The sequence below is a fragment of the Polyodon spathula genome, chromosome 2, assembly GCF_017654505.1.
Source record: "Polyodon spathula isolate WHYD16114869_AA chromosome 2, ASM1765450v1, whole genome shotgun sequence".
Taxonomy (NCBI): domain Eukaryota; kingdom Metazoa; phylum Chordata; class Actinopteri; order Acipenseriformes; family Polyodontidae; genus Polyodon; species Polyodon spathula.
In genome coordinates this window covers 61668656-61692691 of record NC_054535.1, presented here as the reverse complement: position 1 = coordinate 61692691, position 24036 = coordinate 61668656, and the positions used below count along the sequence as shown (strand labels likewise).

General features: G+C 38.6%; 1 protein-coding gene across 3 annotated transcripts in view; it reads right to left on the bottom strand.

Annotated features, from left to right (window-relative positions):
* The window catches only part of LOC121298961 (E3 ubiquitin-protein ligase RNF38-like), a 142228-nt gene extending 118436 nt beyond the window's left edge, over window positions 1-23792 (bottom strand). For 2 of the 3 annotated variants that reach the window (XM_041226350.1, XM_041226360.1), the window contains exon 1: window positions 22343-23792. In XM_041226350.1, coding sequence (XP_041082284.1) covers window positions 22343-22832 — 490 coding nt within the window. In that variant the 5' untranslated portion in view covers window positions 22833-23792. The remainder of the gene's footprint in view (window positions 1-22342) is intronic. The other variant, XM_041226369.1, reaches the window with a different exon arrangement.
* Window positions 23793-24036: the final 244 nt, after the last annotated feature.

Genomic DNA, 24036 nt, shown 5'->3' with positions numbered 1-24036 from the left:
GATGCTTTAGTTGGTAAACTTATGGAACGCATTGATGGAAATGTCCAGTGTGATTTTCGATGCGTCTCCTGATGGCTTGCACCGTCCAGTTCTGTAAATTTTCTTTTCCTTTTATGATTTTGAGGCAAATAAACCTGACTTGTTCATACCTTCTGTAGATACTATTTCCGTCAGCACGGCAACCCAAATGTTCGCAAAGTACCAGCTAGCTCAGGAAAATGTGTCATCAACTTCATTCTGCTTCATCAAGCTTAATCAGAAACTAGAACTGCAACGCATCATATTCCACATGTAAAGTGTGTAGTACTGAGATTTTTTCCTCCATTTTTTTCAATTCAAAACTATTTTTCACTGACTTTTTTTAATTTCTATACAATTATTTTATATTCTCAAAGCAAGTTTCAGGTCTTCAGTTCAAGCAAAATGAACTACAGTATACAGGTATACTCAGTAAAGCCAACACACGCATAGAATATTGCACCAAGCAATTTTATTTATTTTTTAATAAAAAAACAATGCTTCTGGATGAAATATCTAAAGTATCTATACACCACCCTTTAGGGTTAATCACTGGAGTCAGGATCCAATATTAAATACGCTAGGGCCTGAATATATTGAGCCACAGATAAAAAGTCAAGCAAATTCTGTAGTTTGAATTTAAATTGACTCTACATATACTTTATATGTTTGCAGGCCAAGCAAAAAATAAGTAAAAAAAAAAAAAAAAGTACTTGCACTGTAGTAATTAGGCTACTAAACAAATATTCATATGCATAAGTGAGAGACAGTAAAAACAAACAATACTGTACACAGTATAGTAATTACGGTACAATTTGAAAGCCAAGTTACAGTATAGTAAGGTGAAATCAAGGGGTGGGTGTAAGCTTCAAATGAAGCAGCGAGAACAGTTCCTTGCACGGGCTGATCTGACAGTTCTTTGCCAGGATTCAAGAGAAGTCAGCCAGCCAGGAAGGGGGCGAGACTCTGTTGCACTGACCCGGAAGGGAAACGACGTTGCAGCCGCAGACTGGAGAGGCGATTGCACTGGTTTACCAAAGGGTCAGCATGTAACAGCATAAAAGGGGACAGAGAATCGTAATCTGTTCCTTCGCTTTGGTTTGTTTTTGATAGAACCGAGAAGGACTGTGAGAGCGTAAAGAGAAACTGTATCATGAGTGTTTTGTTTGTCTGTAATTGTCTTGTCTTGCACATTACCAAACAGATAACACTGTTCCGGAGCTGTCGCCAAGGGCCAGCACTAAACTGAAACAGCACTTCACCATTGTCGCAAATATAAACTTGTATCACCAACCACGAGCACTACTGCACGCACCCAGGACTGGTGACCGTGTCTGTTTTATTGTGGGGCAGGTATTGTTTATTATTTGGGACTGCATTTCCCCTTTTATTTACCCCGTGCTCTACACATTGGTGTGTATTGCCGAGGGATTATTGTTTGGTCACCAGGCCTGGAATAAAAGAATAAAAACTTTTTCAAACAGGATTATAAATCTCTCTGTCTGCTCCATTACTGCACTGCGCCACCCCTGCACCTGCATCCACTCAGACACTTTGTCACACAGACTAAAAAATATTTCAATTGAGTGTATTTGTTTATAAAAATATATTGAATATAATAAGTAACCCCTCGTTTTTAAAAGATACTGTGTTGGTAGCAGCAACACAATAACTCGCATATCAAATCAAACCAAAATGATGCATTAAAAACCAGTGTCAACTATCTTCAAGCAACATGCGTGCCACAAACTGCACAAAGAGCAATAATACATGAAGAGCGCTACAAACCAGCAGCAAGGTAACTTGTACCAGAAAACCAATGGTTAAATAAGGTAAAAAATTTACCATGGAAATTACCTGTATAGTATTGCTTGTTCATTGCATGGAGCAGCAGCGCACAGATACAAATGAAATCCAATGTAACTTGTTGACAAAGCACTATAGGGTTTCTTCCACCCAGACTTCTGAAAAAGATGTTCTTATTCTCCACACCAGTTACTCTCACTGGAAATAAGAATGCACCTTAAAAAGACCTGCCATGTAACAAGACCTTCAAGTACTGTATTTAGTCATCCTGCTTTTTTGTAATCTGGAAGCAGTGCGGGGTTATAAATAAATAAATAAATAAATACATTTAAAAAAAAAAAAGAAAACAAACAGTCTGCACTACACTTGAAATGTACAGTAATCCTGGCTGCAAGGGCTGTTTGTTAGAAGTGATCAAATTTATCAGAACAAAATCAAGAGATTTATACAAGCTTTAAAAAAGTTCTAAAGAAACAACCAACCCAAAACATCTAATTCAGAAAATGTTTAATTGATTTCATGCGAGAGCTTTCCAGTGTCGGGTGCAGCAGTTCAAAGGGTTTGCTTCCTTTCATTTTTCAGTCCAACTTCCTCACATAAGAGATTACAAATTAAAAGGAAGAGACCCCTCTAGACACCCTGACACATGCTTGTCATTTATGAGAAGAACACACAAACACTGCAGGCCCTGTTTGACTTTCTAATACACATTTCTGTGTATTGACAACAGTATTTAGGCTTTTCCTGTTTTGCATATAGACCATTTTTAATATTTTTAAAAATGTGGATATTAAGGGGTAAATTGAATTGTAAATTCCAGCTATAGTCAGAATTGGTACAGTAGTTATGCTAGTTTTCAACTAGTTATTCTGTTTTCAATTTTAAAAAAAAAGTACATTTAAAGTCTCTCTCTTAATCACAGACTTAAATCAAGTGATTGTTGGCTACATTCTTAAGAATAATATTGCTGTAAACCTGGACTGGGATTTTATAAAGGCCTACAGTACCAGTAAGGAATCCATTAAGGAATCAATAAATATGTGTTGACTCTTGCTGGTCACCAGAAGAAACTGGAATTTTTAAGCAGGGGACTAAGTATGTAACCACTGTCTTCCCCAGTTTAAGAACCAGTGGATAAGATACTTAATTACAGTTTACTGTAAAAGTGTTATTTGGAATCCACAGAGAACGGAAACATTTGTCCACTTCACTTTTTAGGCTACTGTTTAACATTATGGATATGAAGAAATAACATGTTTGCTCAATATACTGTACACAATATACTGTACAGGCGAGGGTGGCCTAGCCTGTTTGCATGCCTGTCTATGAGCTAAGGCTAGTGGTGTGTTTGACTGAGAAGGGAAGGGCATGACCAGGTGGTGCTTACAGGTAGCACACTCAATTTTAAAAGCAACCAAATCCCTCACACAACACCTGTGGAGTGAGATATTACTGGGTTTAACATACAGTTTTCAGGCTGACAGCACTTAACTGTGCCTGCTGTAAAATGTCATGAACTCACTCAACTGTTTGTTTACATTCAGGGTTTTGGCTCTGGTTGCTTTTTTTTCTTTTTTTTTTTTATTTCTGCGTATTTTAAACTAAAAGGACAGACATTCATTTTATTTTTGGGAAAATAAATATATAAATTTAAAAATATATATATAAACCATGATCAGCGCCAAAATAACAAAGTACCACTTATCAACAGTGTATTTTATTTATTTCAGACGTCGGGCACAGGTTACTATACATAAGACCTGGCAAATACAAAACAGCAAAACAGGAAAAGAGAAAAAAAAATGGGAACAGAAAAGCATGTGCACAACCCAGCCCAGCATCTGGCATCTGGATGTTGCTGAAAGGCACTGAGCCAATGCAGATCGCTGGAAGTTTGAGTCAGACCACTCAGTCTGGCTGACTTGGCCACAGCTACAAGGAAGCCGAGTGTCTGTGTGGGTGTTACAGCCACAAGGGAATTCCTAAGTTTGGGTGAGCCGTCCAGCCCAACACCCACCCCCCCACCCCCCAAAAAATAAAAAAACGAAAACAATCTCCAAGCTATGCCAGCAACAACAAAAAAATGAGCGTCTTTTACAGGACACCAAAACAGAGTACATTAAGCCCTAGTTTCGGGCTAATGGATATAACAAAAAGTCACCTAAAAGTCTGAACTAACACCGTTAAATCAACCGTTTTTTGAATACTGTCTGAAAAATGACCGAAAATCAAAAGCATTTCTGACGAAGCTTAAGAACCACTACAACCCAGATATTTTCAGGGCTTCCTGTCTGCAACTACTAGTCCTGGATTTGAACATATAGAGACTCTGGTACAGTAGGTGTTAAATAAGTTAACTGGACAAGGGAAATATTTAGTTTCAGTCCCTTGTGAGAGCGTGGTATAGAAACGAAGATGGAGAAAAGAGGGAAAAAAGTTTAAGATAGAAAGACCAAGTAACTTGGGAGAAAGTTAAAATTAAATTAGGTTTAAGGTAATTACTGTGGTCATTTTTAGCCGATAAATGTAACTTTAAAAATACTTGTCCAACATTAGTGTTAACTATGACAACTCTGGAGAAAAATGAAAAGGTACCTGTCTTTTTTTCTGGGGGAGGGTGGGTATTTTTTTTGTTAGCCTTGTTGTCCCCCGCCCTCCATAACCAGAAACATAGCTTTAACACTACTATCATCACTCCCATTATCCTTGGGCAGGTAACCTTTCATTTTCACCAACATGGAGAACTACTAGGTCTGGACCTGACTGGGCATGACCTTATTTAAAATGCCTGGCTCCTAATAATAATAATAACAATAATAATAATAATGTTTTTCACTTATTCATTTGATTCTGTGTGAAACACGCATCCAAAATGTTTAGACTTCACATCCTAGCCCTGTATTTATTGTATCATGCCTGTAGTTAATGTATTTGCATTTTATTTTTTTTACTGTTTATTTAATGCACTATGCCCTTTATTTCAACGTATTTAATATTAAGCATTGTTCCTCACTATCTATCTTGTAAAGCGATTTGTGATGGTGGTCCACCAAGAAAGGCGCTATATAAAATAAAGATTGATTGATTGATTAATTGATAAGACAAAACAAAGCTGTATGTCATGATTAACCTGGAAAGTATATACAGTACAGCAGCCTTTAGTTTTGTCATTATTGATGTTACAGTACCAGCTCCAGCTGTCTCTTCATTTGAACATTCAAATAACTAAAACAGCATCATCAATCCCTGTAAACACAACATACTGTACTCAAATTAAATTGTATAGGACTAGTAGTACGTTAACATACTGAGTTTTAGAATAAAAAGGGCTTAAAAATGCAAATCAACAGCGGCAGGGACATCGCTCCTTCACATTTATTTAGTATAATCTTATCTAGCGTTATAGGCATTATAGATTCTTTATTGTGGATTAGAGCTCTACTTTGTGTGGAGATTTGTTGCATGAACTGAGTAGACTGTCTTGCTCAGTCACCAGGCTGCTGCAGAGCAGCTGACAGGCTCTCAGACAGGGTGGGAACACAAGGAGAAAAACAATGGATGTTGTTTGCTAGCTGGGCCAGACCAGGGGATAGTACAGGGATAAGGGCAGTATTTGAAAAGGGTGAGCAAAAAAGAGCAAGCAAAAAACAGCATGCTGATTCTGTGTGTAAACCTCTGAAGACACACTGTAGTTTTTTCTTGTTTTCTGAGGTCAGTTCTATATATATATATATATATATATATATATATATATATATATATATATATATATATATATATATATATATACAGTACAACAATGAGAATACTGTTGTGTGTTGTCTTACGGTGTCCATATTTCAAAGCAAAGTGTGTAGAGACAGGGATGGAAAAATGGTATCAATTCATGACAGAACACAACTGCGATGCACATTTCTTTGTATAATTAGCTATGCAATTACTTCAGTTTATCTACTCTGAAATACATGTAAACAGAAGTACTGCAAACAGTGCAGTACTTCTGACAGAGGGGTGTGCCTATGATTTTATTCCATTAAATAATAATACTTCTTTGTGATTGGAGCACATATGGAATATGTTTGATTGACATGTGCTACAAGCAATTCCAAGTTTGATGGACTTGCACTTGGCTGCCAATGAGCTTCGGTGTAAGTTACAATAGAAGGGAGAAAACGGAGGGGAGAATTCCAGTGGAAACTTTAGTAACGCCACTTGAAAAATAGCAAGTGGTGTTAATTGCCCCCGATTTGCTACTGTAAGAAACTGGATATTTGAAGTCTATGCAGCAAAAATATGGCTAAAGTACAGAAGTGCTGACAGGAAACATGTTGACAGTAAACACTGCCAACTTTGCTCAAAATATCAAGCTGTGGGGCATGAGAAATTTGAATGATTCGTTCATTAGAGGAATACAAGGCACTGCCTTAAAAAAGGACAGTGTTGTAAAGCACTCTAAATCGGAATGTCATATTTGGGCACAGGAGTTAGAAAGCAGTCTGTTAAAGAGATTTTCAAGATTAGGCTGTGCATGGCTTACAGGGGAGCTGCAGGACACACGTTTCTCATTTAATAGACATAGCATACACTCTCCGAAATAAGACCTACCCTTTGAAAAAAATCGATAAATGTGTGCGAATGGAGAAGAAACATGGCGTGGATACAGGTACTGCCTACAACAGACAAGTGTGCAAAGAATTTACACATACAATCAGTAACGTTCTAGAGCAAAATCTTGTAAAAAAACAAAAAGAAAACGATTTTTTTCTCTCTGCTACTGATGCTGCAAATTTGGAGGAGGAGCTGCTTTTTGTGAAATATGGAGCTTTGGACAGGGCTGTAAAAACCAGCTTATTGGGTTAAGTTTATTTAAATGTTAAATCTACATTATTGCATGATGTATTACAATGCAGTTTTTATTATATAAAAGGGATTATGTCATATTTATATATACGATGATACGCCCTTGCAGTCAAGTACTATATATGATGTACGGCTGATAAGACATTTATAATCTAAAGGACATAAAATCTGCTACCGCGGAAGGGTTACACACGGCAATTCTCGAAACTTGTAGAGAACTAGGATTCCCTTTCAATTCGAACAACAACCATTACCGAATGGGAAGAGCTCTCTGACAATCAATCACTGAGCATATATACAAAAGCTGTCCTATCAGGGCCCTGCTGTGAGGGGGAAGTCCCTCCCACCTCCTGTTGAAGAGGAAGTCCTCACAGTAGCACATCTCCATTTTCTCTCTCATCTCACTGGGACAAACTGGGCATTTCGCTTTCTAGAACCGAAATTGGCTGATTTGTTGGATTTTAGCCGCAAATTTAAAATAATTCCACAGTAAAATCACGCTTTCGAGTGAGTCTAAAGAGAGCTCTCGCTTTATTCTCGCGTCAGTTTTCTGACTAGAGCTGGTTTCGACCCCTCTTAAGGAATTAGCGAGCGGCCATTGCTCTTTTCACTACACAAGGCCTTGTGTAGTTGATACACCGTGTGGAGAGCTGTTGTGGTGCTGTAAGGAGACTCCGCAAGCTTGCGGTGTCATCCTCCAACTCTGGGTCTGGCCGTTGAACGGTGGTTTGCCAGATGCAGTAGTAGAGAAACTACAGTCTGCTATGGCGCCGAGCACTAGAGCCCAGTATTCATATAAATGGAAAGTTTTCCAAGACTGGTGCATTGCTGAAGGTCATGATCCAGTGACCTGCCCTATTGAGACAATACTAACCTTCTTACAGCAACTGTTTGATGCGGGAAAAGCCATGTCCACTTTGAAGGTACACCTGGCAGCAATATCAGTGTGCCACGAAAAAACTGACTCTGTGTCCCCTGGGGCACACTTCCTGGCAGTGAAGCCATGAAAAGTATGGTCCCCAAGTGGGATCTGGAACTGGTACTATGGGTCCTTATGGGTCCCCCATTTGAGCCCATGGCGTCAGCATAACTGCACCATGTTTCCTTGAAAGTGGCGTTTTTAATAGCCATTCCGTATGCCAGACGAGTAAGTGAGCTTCATGCACTGTCCACCGATGACACATGTATTGCTTTCACTGGAAATGACTCATAGGTAACATTAAGAACAAATCCAACCTTTTTGCCAAAGGTGGTATCCTCATTCCATATTAACCAACCAGTGGTTTTGGAAACTTTCAGACCTCCCCCGCACGAGTCAGAGGAGGACCGTAGACAGTGGTTTGGGCTCTGCACTGTTACCTGGATAGGACGCCGTCCTGGAGACAACATATAGCACACTGGGTGGCAGATGCCATACGCTTGGCGTATGAACAGACAGACTCTCCCTTTGCCGGGAGACATTACGGCCCATTCTACCAGGGGCCAAGCGATCTGGTGGGTTCTCTTTCATGTCGCCTCCTTAGATGAGATCTGCAATGCTGCTACATGGACAGGTAGTTAGACATTTGCACGTTTTTACCTTCTTGATATTGCAAACCAAGCGAGACCCTCTCTGGGCTCTAGGGTGTTGCAAGCAGCATGCCCTCAGGTGTCATGAGGGCTATGAGGCTATCGCCACAAGGCTGTACTGTCAGTAATCTGAAGCCACGACAGCTTTGGTACAGCCTCCCATTCGGTAATGGGTGTCATTCCATTGAAAGGGAACGTTATTACCATAACCCTGGTTCTCTGAAAAAGAATGACAACCATTACCCTTCAAGGTCGTGTCCTCAACTGACCCTCTTCAGCAGGAGGTGGAAGGGACCTCCTCCTCAGGGCCCTGAACAGGGCCCTGAGATAGATATATATATATATATATATATATATATATATATATATATATATATATATATATATATATATATATATATATATATATATATATATATATGCTCAGTGATTGACGATCAGACAGGAATCTTTCCAGTCTGTAATGGTTGTCATTCTTTTTCAGGGAACCAGGGTTATGGTAATAACCTACCATTTTGTTGCCTGAAACTAAGTTCTGTTCCTTCCCAGCCACAGTATACGCACGACCGCTGGCTGCTGCACTTTCTTCTTGTGCAAATGCTGGATCCCTGACCCTGGTTAACAAATGCAGTCGTCAGCAGTCTCAAGTACTCTCCAGCGGAATTCCAGACCTCTGTAGCGCAGAGCCTCATGACCTTGCAGCAGCCTCGACTAATCTCTGCAGGATGTTTTTAAGGAAGCAGACATTCAATTGGGACACGCCGACCTACTGGTCAGGGAACCAATCGCATATTGCCTTTCCCCTCAAGTCCAGGCAGCAAGTCCCAGCCAAGCGCCCGCTAGCAAACAATTATTTAATTAAATATAATTACAAAAGCACACAAAACATTTTCACATGCAGGGGTCCCCTCCCACATATCCTGTTCCTCAGAATGGACCCCTCAGGGACCATTCGAAAACACCCTTTATTACACCACTATTTAACAGTAATCTATAAAATCATTTAACAAATTACTAATACTAAGAATTTACTACAATTACTACCTAACTTATCACTAACTATCACTAATAATAATCCATCAATCAATTAATCAACTCCAATATAATAATTTACAATAAACAATCACAAAAGTCTCCTCTTTATTTGCATGGCCCCAGCCCCGATACATATGCCTATTAGGGTCTAAAATTCCAACTGTGATTAAAAAGTAAGCAGCAGGCTGTCTGAAGCGAGGTGGCTGTGCTAGATGGTACCTGTAGTACTGATTTAACTGGGCTACAACCGACAGGAATACTTTTTGTCTGCAATGACTTTCTAGTTTCCTTTCTGAAAGCTGTTTATTTTAAGTTCTGTTCAGCAGCCTCTGTAGTAGCCTTTCACTTAATGTGCGATTCTGAAGCTAAATAGCGAAAGATCGTATTTACTCCAAAGACACATTAAGACATGCAAAACAATAACCTCGACCTGCATGTAGTTTGTGTTGCTTGCGTTGTGCAGTAGTTCATTAAAACAAGGATTTTTTTTTTTTTCTCTCCATACTTGTCCGGTATGCATTGGCTCCTAAAAGAGGTGCATTTCCCAGTGACCCCTCAATTTCACAACATTAAGATATGCAAAACAATTACCTCCATGTGCAAGCACAGTTTCTTTGAGAAATATCTTAACACGATCATCACCCGAAATATACTTTGCTTTTTTTTGCTTTGTCGTCCATTTTTGGTATTTTGCCTCTAATGCTGAAAACTAGATTTTTGCAACCTAAATCAAAACAACGCAGCACTGACTTTGTCCCACCCCTACTGTATAGTACAGGTCACAGAAAAGCCAGTCTCTGCATTTAGGCCAAAAAGTTCCATTTTAGTTTCATCAGACCACAAAACGTTTTGGCACAAGGCTACACATTCCAAAACTGGATTCAAGGTGGGCTTTCTTGAGTAATGGCTTCTTAAGAAAGAAGCCATTACTCAAGAAAGCCCACCTTGAATCCAGTTTTGGTGCCACCCTACCATATAGGCCAGATTTGTGGAGTGAAGGGATATTGTTGTCACATGCACACTTTGATCAGTCTTGGCCATAAAAGCCTGTAGCTCTTGCAAAGTTGCCATTGGCCTGTTCGTAGCCTCTATGATCAGTATCCTTCTTGCTCAGTCATCCAGTTTGGAGGGACGGCCTGATCGGGTCTTGGTGGTGCAATACACCTTCCACTTCTTAATAATCGTCTTGACCATGCTCCAAGGGATAGTCAAAGCCTTTGATATTTTTTATACTCATAGCCTGATCTGTGCCTTTCAACAACTTTGTCCCATATTTCTTTTGAAAGCACTTTGGTGCTCATGGTTGAGTCTTTGCTTTGAAATGCACTACCCTGATGTGTGATTTTGAAGGCGATTTGTTACACCTAAGCTAATTTAGGTTTGCTATCACAAGGGGGGGGGACACTTGTTCAACAAAGCTATTTCAGTTTTTATTTTTAATTAATTTTCTAGAATATCTTTTTCAATTGAAAGTTATGGGTAAGATGTGTAGATAAAAGAAAAACATTTTTTTAATGCATTTTAATTCCAGGCTATAAGGCAACAAAAGGAGAACATTTTGAAAGGGGGTGCAGTCTTTCTATGGGCACTGTACGTAGTTTGTGTTGCTTGCGTGGTGCAGCAGTTCATTAAACAAGGTTTCATTTTTTTTTTTCTCTCCGTACTTGTCCGGTATGCATTGGCCCCTAAAAGAGGTGAATTTCACGGTGACCCCTCAATTTCAAAATTTCCACAAAATCACGATTTAAGTAGATCCCTAGTTATATGCAATTACTGTATTAACTATGTGAATTTTGAAATGCAGCAAGTATTTTGTCTCTGTTTTGTGATTCTGTTTATTGTACCTTAAACTTCATTTTTGGGAAAATAAAGACCTTGTTCAACAAGATTTGTATGAAATCACACACAAAAATAATGTGGTCTGCACTTCACTAGCTTACATTTGAGAGGACTGAGCTGTCAAGCCAGCCAATATGGAACTTGTGACTACAATGTAGCTTATAGACCATGTTTAAAAATTTGAAGAAAATGCCAGCTGATTCTAAATAACCTGGCAACCATCATCTAAGATATTGCAGCAGCTCAGTCCTCAGTGGGTTCCTGTTATAGACTGGAGAGTTGCCTTTAATATCCACCATTTATTATGCTAATGAAAAACTAATCCCTAAACATGCATCCTGCCTTCATTTCATTCCTGAATAAATGTTGTACTTCAAGAAGAGATGGCACTTGTGACAGCAATCTGCTTAACTGCTCTTTGCCTTCATTATCTGCCTTGTTCCTGTGGCACTTGCTTTTCTTTATGCACAGTCAGCAACATATCTATATGGAAATATAAAATGCACTTTGTACTTCGATAATTCATTCAATTACACTAAACCTGGGCTGAAGAAAAAATATTTTAGTCACATGGATGCTTCAGGCTATTTCTATGAATTACTGAATTAGCCTAATTGCTAACTTTTTTGCAATTCAATAGCTTAAAGTACATGGTGCAAACAAAATAATTCTAGTCAATGTTACCTAATACATATTTCTATAATTCCATTTAGAATATTTACTTTGCTTTTTTATTATTTACAAATGCTACGAAAAAAAGGCGATTATTACGCAACGTACGCCTCCTTCATATAGGCAGGTGAAATCTACAAAGTGATGGTAATACATCAGATCAGATTTTAAGTTAAATTAGCTATATGTAACTTAACAGCTTCAATTCTACTTTAACTGCTAACACTATTGTAGTTGTTTTCATTTTCATTGCCCCTGTTGGAATACCCTGTGCTTTATTTGTTGGGCAGAGATTTGGTGCCTTTCCAGTAAGAAGTCCACTTACCTCTCTGAAATCCTGCTTTTCATTTAAGGACATTAGACAAGCAGACAGTTGGTTTCACCAATTAGCACTAATCTTGGGACCACCTTGCCTAAGGTAGCATTACATCGTCCAAGATAAGTGGCAAATGAGGACTATGAAACCAGCGAAAAACCAAAAGGGGAGGATCTGTATTCCCCTCCCTGGAACCTATATAGTTATCCCATAGACTTTTCATGGATTTCAAAACCTAAAGCCACTATCAAAAGGCACTATATGCAATCTACAGTTGTCACTTACTGAAAATCTAGAGCCACTGATTTTCCACGATCGCGGAATCACAGATGGGGTCGCAGAATTAGGCATTGGGAATGGAATTGGCATTTTGGGAATGGAATTCTGCTTTGGAACTGCACTTTTTATAAAAAAAAAAAAAAAAAAAAAAATGCGCAAACAGCCTTTTACCGCTGTTATTCTCCTATAAAAAATAATGGATTGCTTTGAAAACAACACTACCTAGAAGCCCAGCGATGACGCTTGTATAAAATGTTTTTGTATGTTTATTTGGATCACTGGATAACAAGAAAACAGGTGGTGTTGTGGACGTTATGCTGATGGACTGTCTGTCTCTGCTTCGCCGCTGCCTGTGTGCTGAGTAGTCGAGTTGTTTAAAAAAGCAACTAGCTGTTTTGTGAGTTCTATTCTGTGGAATAATATTGGAGTTGTACATACAGAAAAGAGTGAAAAGTGAAAAGAACCTTAAAAAAAAGAACAGAATAAAAAAAAAATTGAATTTATGTATTCATTTACTTAGTTATCATTGCAAATCCTTACTCCTTCACCCACTCAACACAAGGAAATGAAAAGGTGGTGATGGTGAAACCTTTAGTTTAGTTAACTTCTTATTTCTAATTTATCATTAAGTCCTTAATAATACTACATGATTTGGTTTTTTTACTCATGTTGCTATAACATGGCTCTCTCTAATCTAGCTACTCAGTGAGTGGAAGCGACAGCATGAGAGAAGTACAGGCGTGTAAAAGTGTAGAGCAGTTTAGAAGGAGTAAGGAAAAATTACATCTTTAATTGCTTTAAGCAGAAAAGGAAATGGGGAAACACTGCAGCTCTAAGTCAAACAACTGCATGTGTTTTTCTGATAACAAACAAGCTGAAACTCGGAGCAGCCCATTCAAATTCAGCGCAGTTCTGAGACACGGGCGAGGGGAGGAGCCAACAGCATAACAGAACAATGCAGCTATAAATGAGGCAGTCTTCCCAGCGACAGCGAGTGGAAGCGACAGCGTGGGAGAAGTACAGGCGTGGAAAAGTGCAGAGCAGTTTAGAAGCAGTTTGAAAGCTGGTTGACGGCTGCAGAAGATCAACTAAGCTTCCAAAAAAAAAAAAAATAATAAATTAACATGGTCTTCAAGCCAGTAATCTGTGACACGGGCAAGATGTGGGAAATCCGAGAAAACCCAGCAGAGCTAAACCAAGTGTGCGTAAAGTGTCGCACGATCCAGGACTTGCACAAACTAGTAAGTATGCTAGAAATGGAGCAGGAAGAAATGAGACAACAACAGGATCTTGAGGAGCTGGCACACCCACAATTCATGGAAGTCTGCACCACCCCTAACAGACTGAAAGCAAATAGGGAGATAGGTCAGAACAGCTGGTTCAGGTTGGCAGAAGCAGGGAAAAAAAGAAACTTCACCAAACACAACCACCAGAAATCAAAACATCCAACAAATTTGAGCCACTTCAAAATTTTGATGAGCAAAACCAACAACAACAGAACTAAAGGAACAACATCCAGAACCCTATTGACAGTGGTGACCAGACAGCAAAAAAAAGGGAGGTCATGATTGTTGGGGACTTAATATTGAGAAACACAGCAAGTTCAGTTCGCAGTTTGGACCCCCTTACTACAACAGTGTGCTGCCTTCCAGGAGCCTCTGTCATGCACATCACTGAGAACATGGACAGACTCCTAGAACGAACAGGAGATGACCTGGTAGTAGTCATCCACATCGGTACAAACAACATTGGAAGAGATCCCTGCAAAACAAATTCAGAGAGCTAATAAAGAAATTAAGACTAAACCAAAATGGTGGTATTTTCTGGTATACTACCGGCACCTTGCAAAGGACCATATGAACAGCTGGAAATAATTAATCTAAACGCATGGCTGAAGACATGGTGCACACGCGAAGGCTTCACCTATCTTGATCATTGGATCACATTCTACAACAAGGACTATCTGTATAGACGGGACGGACTGCACTTAAATAAAAAGGGAACCAACCTACTTGGAGAAAAGATCCTCAAGCATGTTCAGAAGCATTTAAACTAGAAAGGATGAGGGAAGAAATCAACAAAAAAACAGGAGAGACCACATCAAAACAAGGACAACAACTCGGGTAAGACAACCATTAAATGTATTTATCTAAATGCTAGAAGTATCAGAAGCAAAATTTTAGAACTTGAAGCTACTGCACTAACAAGTAACTATGATGTGATAGATGTTACAGAAACTTGGTTGTCTGAGAGTGATGGGGATGAATATAATATTTGTGGGTATAGACTGAATAGGAAAGACAGACAGGACAGAAGAGGTAGAGGGGTAGCGCTATACATAAGAAACAGTCTTGAAGCCCAGGTGTTAAACCTGGACAAATAAAATAAAGCCAAATCAATATGGGTCAGCATAACGGACAAAATTCAAAGGGTATAATAATAGGAGCATGCTATAGACCGCCAGATTCAGACGGCAAGCAAAATAATCTGTTATACAATGACATTAGAAATGCGTGTAGCAAAGGAGAAGCCATACTAATGGGGAATTTCAAATTCCTCCAAATAAAATGGGAAAACCTGGTGGGGAGCACGACGAACGAAATTGAAATGGTAGAAATGACAAATGACTGCTTCTTAATGCAATTTGTGAAGGCACCGACTAGAGGGGAGGCATGCCTTGATTTAGTCTTTTCAAATAACAAAGACAGAATAACTAAAACAGAGCTCAAAGAACCACTGGCAAACTCAGACAACATGGTCTCATTTGAAGTGCTTTTTAAAACCCCAAAAGTAATGACTAAAGCTAAGGTTTACAATTATAGAAAAGCAAACTATGAAGGTATGAAACAGAGACTAACAGAAGTAGATTGGAGTAAAATAGAGAAAACACCCACAGAAGAAGGATGGCTGTTCATCAAAAATGTAGTATTAGAGGTGTTAAAAGGCCAAGAGAGAAATAGAAATGAACACTGCTAAGGGGGCTAAAAAATTCCAAAATGCTTTTCCAATATTACAACAGCAAGAGAACATTCAAAGAGGAGGTTAAATGTCTAAATGACAAAATCATAGAGAAAAAAAATAGCAAATATATTAAATGATTACTTTTCACAAGTTTTTAAGATATGGACAACATGCCCCACATGTCAACCTGTTCCTATCCAGTTTTAAATAACTTTAGCATAACCAAGGCAGAAGTGTTAAAGGGACTAGGAGCTCTTAAAATAAACAAATCCCCTGGGATGAAGTGTCGACCCAAGGGACTTTTTCAGCCTGAAAAAAGAAACAAGGACCAGGGGTAAATGGAGTTTAGAAAAAGGGGCATTCAGAACAGAAAATAGGAGACACTTTTTTACACAGAGAATTGTGAGGGTCTGGAATCAACTCCCCAGTAATGTTGTTGAAGCTGACACCCTGGGATCCTTCAAGAAGCTGCTTGATGAGATTTTTCATCAATAAGCTTTTTTTTTTTTTTTTTTTTTTTTTTTTTGTACAAACGAGAGGAGGCCATTCGGCCCATCTTGCTCGTTTGGTTGTTAGTAGCTTATTGATCCCAAAATCTCATCAAGCAGCTTCTTAAGCCTGACTTCTATTATATGTAAATTTATGGAAAGAAGGATCCCAGGGTGTCAGCTGGGAGACAGTCAACATTCAACAACATTACTGGGGAGTTTTGAGGATTCCAGACCCTCATAATTGCTCTGTGACAAAAAGTGTCTCCTATTTTCTGTTCTGACAAAGTCCCCTTAAAAGATTCTTCTCAAACTGAACCATTTGTGATTCCCTGGTTAGGGAGTGGTTTAGAAAACTTACTTTTCAGAAACCTCAGAATGAAAAAGTCCCTTGGAGTCCACACTGATCAATTAGGTCCTCTGCTTTCCTAATCTAATTAATGAATAGCTTGACGATTAGGTCGCAAACACTGTTAAGGTCATTCAAAATGATCTAGACAAGATTCAGAACTGGGCAGACACATGGCAAATGACATTTAATAGAGAAAAGTGTAAGGTACTGCACGCAGGAAATAAAAATGTACATTATAAATATCATATGGGAGATACTGAAATTGGAGAAGAAATCTATGAAAAAGACCTAGGAGTTTTTGTTGACTCAGAAATGTCTTCATCTAGACAATGAGGTGAAGCTATAAAAAAGGTCAACAAGATGCTCGGATACATTGTGAAAAGTGTTGAATTTAAATCAAGGGAAGTAATGTTAAAACTGTACAATGCATTAGTAAGACCTCACCTTGAATACTGTGTTCAGTTCTGGTCACCTCACTACAAAAAGGATATTGCTGCTCTAGAAAGAGTGCAAAGAAGAGCGACCAGAATTATTCCGGGTTTAAAAGGCATGTCATATGCAGACAGGCTAAAAGAATTGAATCTGTTCAGTCTTGAACAAAGAAGACTACGCGGCGACCTAATTCAAGCATTCAAAATTCTAAAAGGTATGGACAATGTCGGCCCAAGGGACTTTTTCGACCTGAAAAAAGAAACAAGGACCAGGGGTCACAAATGGACATTAGCAAAGGAGCATTCAGAACAGGAAATAGGAGGCACTTTTTTACACAGAGAATCGTGAGGGTCTGGAATCAACTCCCCAGTAATGTTGTTGAAGCTGACACCCTGGGATCCTTCAAGGAGCTGCTTGATGAGATTCTGGGATCAATAAGCTACTAACAACCAAACGAGTAAGATGAGCCGAATGGCCTCCTCTCGTTTGTAAACTTTATGTTCTTATGATAGATATTGTTTACTGTATAAAAAAAAAAAAAAATCAAGCAAAACGATTAATCTGTGTTACTCTCCAGATAGACTCGCCACCATAATTAAACAATGAAATACACTTACGAAACTGCTGAAGCCACACTCACTTCAATGTCGAATACATTGCATTTTAGAGATGCAAGTTAAAAAACCTGACCTGCCTTAGTGCCCAGAGGTTCTGGAGCAACCCTATCTGAGAGCTATGAGGACAAAATTGCCGTGATGAGTGATCTGAATCTCCCTGTGAAATAAAACCCACGTTGATTGAAACAAACAAATCCCCTGGGCCGGATGAGATCCTCCCAATAGTACTCAAAGAAATGAAAGAAGTTATTTACAAACCGCTAACCAAGATCATGCAACAGTCTCTTCAAACAGGGGTTGTACTGACAGACTGCAGAATTGCAAACGTAATACCAATCCACAAAAAGGGAAACAAAACTGAACCAGGTAACTACAGATCAATAAGCCCTATATATATGTAAACTTATGGAAACTATAAGATTAAAAATGGAAAATTACCTATATGGTAACAGGGTCCTGGGAGACAGTCAGCATGGTTTTAGGAAAGGGAGATCGTGTAATTCACCTGCTTGATTTTTTTGATGATGCAACACCAAAAACGGATAAATGCAAAGCATATGACATGGTTTATTTAGATTTCCAGAAAGCTTTCGACAAAGTCCCGCATAAACGATTAATTCTCAAACTGAACGCAGTGGGGGCTCAAGGAAATGCATGAACATGGATTAGGGAGTGGTTAAGATATAGAAAACACAAAGTACTGATTAGAGGAGAAACCTCAAAATTGAGCGAGGTAACCAGTGGAGTACCACAGGGATCAGTATTAGGTCCTCTGCTATTCTTAATCTACATTAATGATTTAGATTCTGGTATAGTAAGCAAACTTATTAAATTTGCAGTCGACACAAAAACAGGAGGAGTAGCAAACACCGTTGCAGTAGCAATGGCCATTCAAAATGATCGAGACCAGGGGTCTACAACGCTGGTCCTGGATAGCCCCTATCCAGCAGGTTTTATAGGTGTCTTTACATCATCAGTGGCTAAAAATCTGGAACACCTGTTAATCTTGTAATTAAGCCAATAATTGGATCAATTAAGTAGCTCTCCAGAACCAGGGTTGGAGAGCCCTGCTCTAGACAGCATTCAGAACTGGGCAGACTAATGACATTTAATATAGAAAAGTGTAAGGTACTGCTTGCAGGCAATAAAAATGTTATTGCAAATACCATATGGGAGATACTGAAATTGAAGAAGGAATCTATAAAAAAAAAGACCTAATAGTTTATACTGACTCAGAAATGTCTTCGTCTAGACAATGTAGGAGAGCTATAAAAAAAGGCCAACAAAATGCTTGGATATATAGTGAAAAGTGTTGAATTTAAATCAAGGGAAGTAATGTTAAAACTTTACAATGCATTAGGAAAACCTCATCTAGAATATTGTGTTCAGTTCTGGTCACCTTGCTATAAAACAGAAATTGCTGCTCTAGAAAGAGTGCAAAGAAGAGAGACCAGAATTATTCCGGGTTTAAAAGGCATGACATATGCAGACAGGCTAAAAGAATTGAATCTATTCAGTCTTGAATAAAGAAGACTATGCTGAGATCTGATTTAAGCTTTCAAAATTTGAAACAGTATTGACAATGTCGACCCAAGGGATTTTTTCAACCTGAAAAAAGAAACAAGGACCAAATTTTTTTTACAGAGAATTGTGGGAGTCTGGAATCAACTCATCAGTAATGTTGTTGAAGCAGACAGCCTGAGATCCTTCAAGAAGTTGCTTGATGAGATTCTGAGATCAATAAGCTACAAACAACCAAACTAGCAAGATGGACCGAATGACCTCCTCTCGTTTGTAAACTTTCTTATGTTCAGTTTAGTTCAGTCAGTATACAGAGCTGTTCAAAGATGCCGAAAACAATAACAATCACCCCTAAAGATCGGATCAACGAGTTTGGCAAGGACGAATGTCACATCGATGGTAATGTGCTGTTTTGTACTTCATGCAGCAAGGCTGTAGATTACACTCGTTGCAGACCATTGTAGAACACATGGGAAGCTCTAAACATAAATTGAATGAAAGGAGACAAACAACAGCAAACTTGGGATTCTTTTCACAAGTCTCACAACAATCTAGCTGGAGAATAATATTTCAATGCCTGTTATTATTATTATTATTATTATTATTATTATTATTATTATTATTATTATTATTAATAATAATAATAATGTTATTCTACTGGCAATAGAGCAGTAGTTTATTACGTATCATGCATGTTGCTGAGCAAAGTGTAGGTATTTGATTTGACGGTGTATTGCTGTACTTAGATTAGGGCGCTTCTCTTAATAAAGTTGCCATAGCTACATGTGGAACAAGGGTTTTGTTAGTCATATGTTTGTTAATGTTTCAAGAGAAGGGGTAATACTGATGTTCAGTCTTTAATTGTAATTAAGGTTAGGGACTACAGAATAATAAAGAATAACCAATAGAATCGTTTAATGATCGTGTTTGTAAACAAAGGGTATTCATGCAGGTTAAACACATATGAACTGAGAAGTAACATGTAATATAAATTACATGAACGTTTATTGTAAATGGAATGACTTAAATAATAGTTTATTTTTGTATAAACTAACTCCACTTATACCTGTGAACACTAGCAAGTTGCTGTTTCCTGCATTCTAAATACCTCCATATTCTTGATAGAATAATGTGATTGTGGATGGGGTTAAGCTCAGAGCATCACCCCGTTATACACCATAACATTAAGTCAAAATAGTCAATATGTAAATAGTCAATATAAAAACATACGTTTGAACAATAAAATTCAGAGTCCTTTACCAGAGATTAGTGACCTCATATTGACCAATCAGGTTAACGAAAATCTCCGATCCATTTTCTAAAACCTTATAACAAGTTTTGTGGTACTGTATAAAGCCCTGTCTTACAATGAGAGAGCAGTGTAGTTTTTCCAGAACTCTTAAGCCAGGAACAGACAGGCACAGTGCAGCACGCGCAGCATTTTGTCACCTGTATCGTTGCCATTACTTTGATATGGTGTTGGACTGATCAGCACGGGACGATACCGCTAGTCCGGCTGTGACACGGAGCGGTGCCACTCAAATCAAATCCAGAGCCATTTTTTCTGGCTGTCACATGATACCATTTGTTGATTAACCAATCACAGCCAAGTGGTGACAACAGTGCTTGACAGGAAAAATCATGAATGAAACTTTTCTAAGGATGTGCCCAAGCACCAGGAAGTGTTTGATCCCTCCCATATTTCATACAAGGACAGCCAAGTCAGCATTTTATACATCGCCAATGATTCATCCTTCCTGTAGCTAATTTGACATTGTTATCACTTTTCTGTTGTTCACTACTATTTTTTACTAAGTAACTGCCTGTAAAAGGGTACATTTTCTAACACTTCAATACATTGCTGTCACAATGCATTGTTTGTTTCTTTGCTATGCTGATCACTCATTTCATACACCTGCATAGGCCAAATAGAAAAACAACTTTGATAAACAAACCAGTGTTTTTATTTAGCAGATTATATGGAGGGCACTACAGCTATCGCCAAAAGTTTTGCATCACGCCCTGCAGAATAAACTATGTTTGCTTCATAAAGTCAAATGCAACCTGCTGAATAATGTTACGTTATTGAATTACATATCGCCTTGTAGTTTTCAAAAAATTTAAAAACGTGATATTTCGAAATCTAACAAGAAATACTGAATTGTAGTTTCCGGTAGACTTTTGCGATATAATTTTGTAGTTTACTGAATTAATAAAATATCGTAATTATGTTCAAACAGTTTTGTTTTTTTTAATATAATGTCTCCATCCTACATTCTAGGTGTGCAAAGCTTTCAGCAATATATGTCAATTCTATTCGCGTGCATTGCCTACTGTGTAGTTCTGACAACTACTATACTGTACCATACCATTCAATATTTCTACAATATTGTAAGAAAAGTCAGTCACTTAGTGCATACCGCTCATGTGTGCCCAGGTGCGGGTGAGAGGTATCGCACCATAAAAATTCCTAGCGGTACCGTGTCGCGCCTGTCTGTTCTGGGTTTAAGTCACAAGCTTGTGACCAATAAACCACAATATAATCTGTCAAGAAAGCAGGTGTAGCCTATACAAACTTTTGTTATGGTTTTCTTCCAGGTGGAATAAAATCCACAGTGGCTAAAAGTTTTCAGTTTTGAAAAGAAAGAAAGAAAGAAAGAAAGAAAGAAAGAAAGAAAGAAAGAAAGAAAGAAAGAACATAAATTGTGTCATGGTTTTGGTAAAAATTAATTAAACAGTAGTCTATGACACCCCATTACAGAAAGTTTGAGTTTTCATGGCTTTTTTTTTTGTAATGTATTTATTTTATATTTTCAAACACATTCACTACAAAACCAACCATTCTACTACGCAAAACAAAATATTCTCTTTTACAAATGTTTGTCTTCAGCAGACAGCCAAAGGGGTTGTTCTGAGCTGACAGTTCAGTTCATTTTCATTTAGTTTTTAAAAGCCTTAAGTTTAGGAAAGAGTTAAAAATGATTTTTTTTTTTTTTTTTTTTTTTTTTTTTTTAAATCTGAAGATTTTTTTTAAGATCGTACCTTTTGGTTACAATTTATTTGTCTCTTTTACAGTTTTACACATAAATGTACATGCTATAACTTCAGAAGTTAATTCTACACCACCCTCTCCAAGAAGAGTTGGTCCTGGGTGCCACCCTGGCCCCCGCGGAGGGTTAAGGTGAAGGTTTTATTTGTTTGCGAATCCTATGAATATAAATTAACTTCCCAGTTTAAAACTATTTTAAAAAGCAAACAACCCTTCTACAAAAGCTGGGAATATAAAGGAGCCGATCACCAGTGGCAGTGGCTCTTGTTTCTCGTGAACCGTTTTTTTTTTTAATAAAATACTGTGCCACCATCTCTCAAACACTGCTGATTAATTTAAAAAATGTAAAGATAAAAAACAATACTTAAGTTCTATTTACAGCACTATAGGGGTGCATATGTGACCTCCAATTCCTGGACTACAATTGATCCACCCCTTGCAGCAGCTGGGCAGCCATACCGTTGCTTAGATCCTAAAATTACGCGATAAATCATCGAAGCAATACAAGGACACCAGGCACTGGCTTACCTGCTGAAGGTGCTCCTGGGGGTGCAGCTCTCACGTTACTGAAGGTCGGGTTACTCCCCGCCGTTCGTTGATTCTCTGTGGGGTGGACACCAGTTGTATCACAGCCGAGGCTGTGATGGGTGAAGTGGCCGCCGCTATTAGTAAAATTGTTATAACAACTACTGGTCATGTTGTGGTTGAGAAACCCAGACCTAGACCGGGACCGAGTCCTGGGGGGCTCCATGAGAGGGGGTTGCTGATGATAGGACGAGGTTAGGGGGGAGGAGATAGGGGGGGATTGGGAAGGAGGAGAGGAAGAGGAAGCCGCCAGCAGCCTGCTGCTGCCACTGCCCCCCTCCGCTCCACCGCCAACCCCCTCAATCTGGTCGGGTGAAACCACCCCCCTGTCTTCACTAACATGCCCCTGCTTGGGGACTGCGTCGGAAATGGTGCGCAGCCGGGAGTAAAGACAGGGTTCCTGTTTGGGCTGGGAAGTTGTAGCGATTGGCATTTCCTTTGGGGAGAGTTTTCGTGTTTTTTTTTTGTTTGTTTGTTTGTTTTTTAAGCACTTTAGAGTCTTGGAGTAGATGCACGAGAAAAATAATATAAAAATAAAATAGTAAAATAAACTTTATCTATTTTCTCTGTGGAAATGAAAACGTAAACTAGAATTCCAAAATAAACAACGTATTCTTGCTTTTAAAGGCCTCTGTCTGTCATTTCCAAATAAGTTACCTTTATGTACTCGTTTTGTATCTACTTGTTTAAATATACACATAAGGAGAACGCAACAAACACTGAAAGCCCCTGTTCAGTCCTGAGATCACAACGGAAAAGAACTTAAGGTAGTCAGATCTACCCCAAGAAATGCGTCTGTTCCTTTCGTCGTATTTAAAACATTTTTTTCTTCCAATTATTCGTGTTACCTGTTTTCCTGTATACGATTTTCTGTTTACTGTAATTCAACAGCCAGAAAAAAACCTATCCAACAAAAATTATAGAGACAGCCAAGCTGCGTTTCACTTCCGTACAAACCCGTCCATTGCATCGGATTTGGATTACAGCTGTCTGCAGTGAGAAACCCTTTCTTTTTTATACAATCTGGGTGGTATACGACGAAAAGTTTATTTAACTTAACTTTTCAAGTTGTTCCTTGCTCTTCGTCCTTTTCTTTTCAATCGGGCTGTACTTTTTTCCATCCAAGCGCTGTTTCAACCAGATTCATGTGCGAGTTGCGTTCTTTAAAAATCACTTTGCCAAAAAAAAAAGAAGAGCTGGAATGTCTTCCTTTTCGTCTTTTAAAAGTAACAATGTATAGTTATCTGCAGATATGTTGGGGTTAGGGCCAGTATGTCACTCTCTTGGATTCAATGCGGTATCTATGATGTAAAAACCCAAGCTACAACGCATCGATCAGACTCACTGTGCTGTGTGCCTGTGTAAATCGGTCAGTGTGAAATGTGACTATAGATCAATAGGATTTCGGCTCTATAGCAAGGCAAGACTAATCGAGACTAGAGATAGCCCACACTCAACATCAAAGATCTGCTGCCGGCATGGACAACGTCAGAAGTTTTACAAATGGACATAACAGCAGTCCATGTTTTCTGCTTTAATTGTATTTGAGATTTCAATAGTGGCGCATATGATGGACTTGCCCATATTAATTTAACTATAAAGAGCAGAAAAGGGACGGGGGTAGTTGTAAATATTGA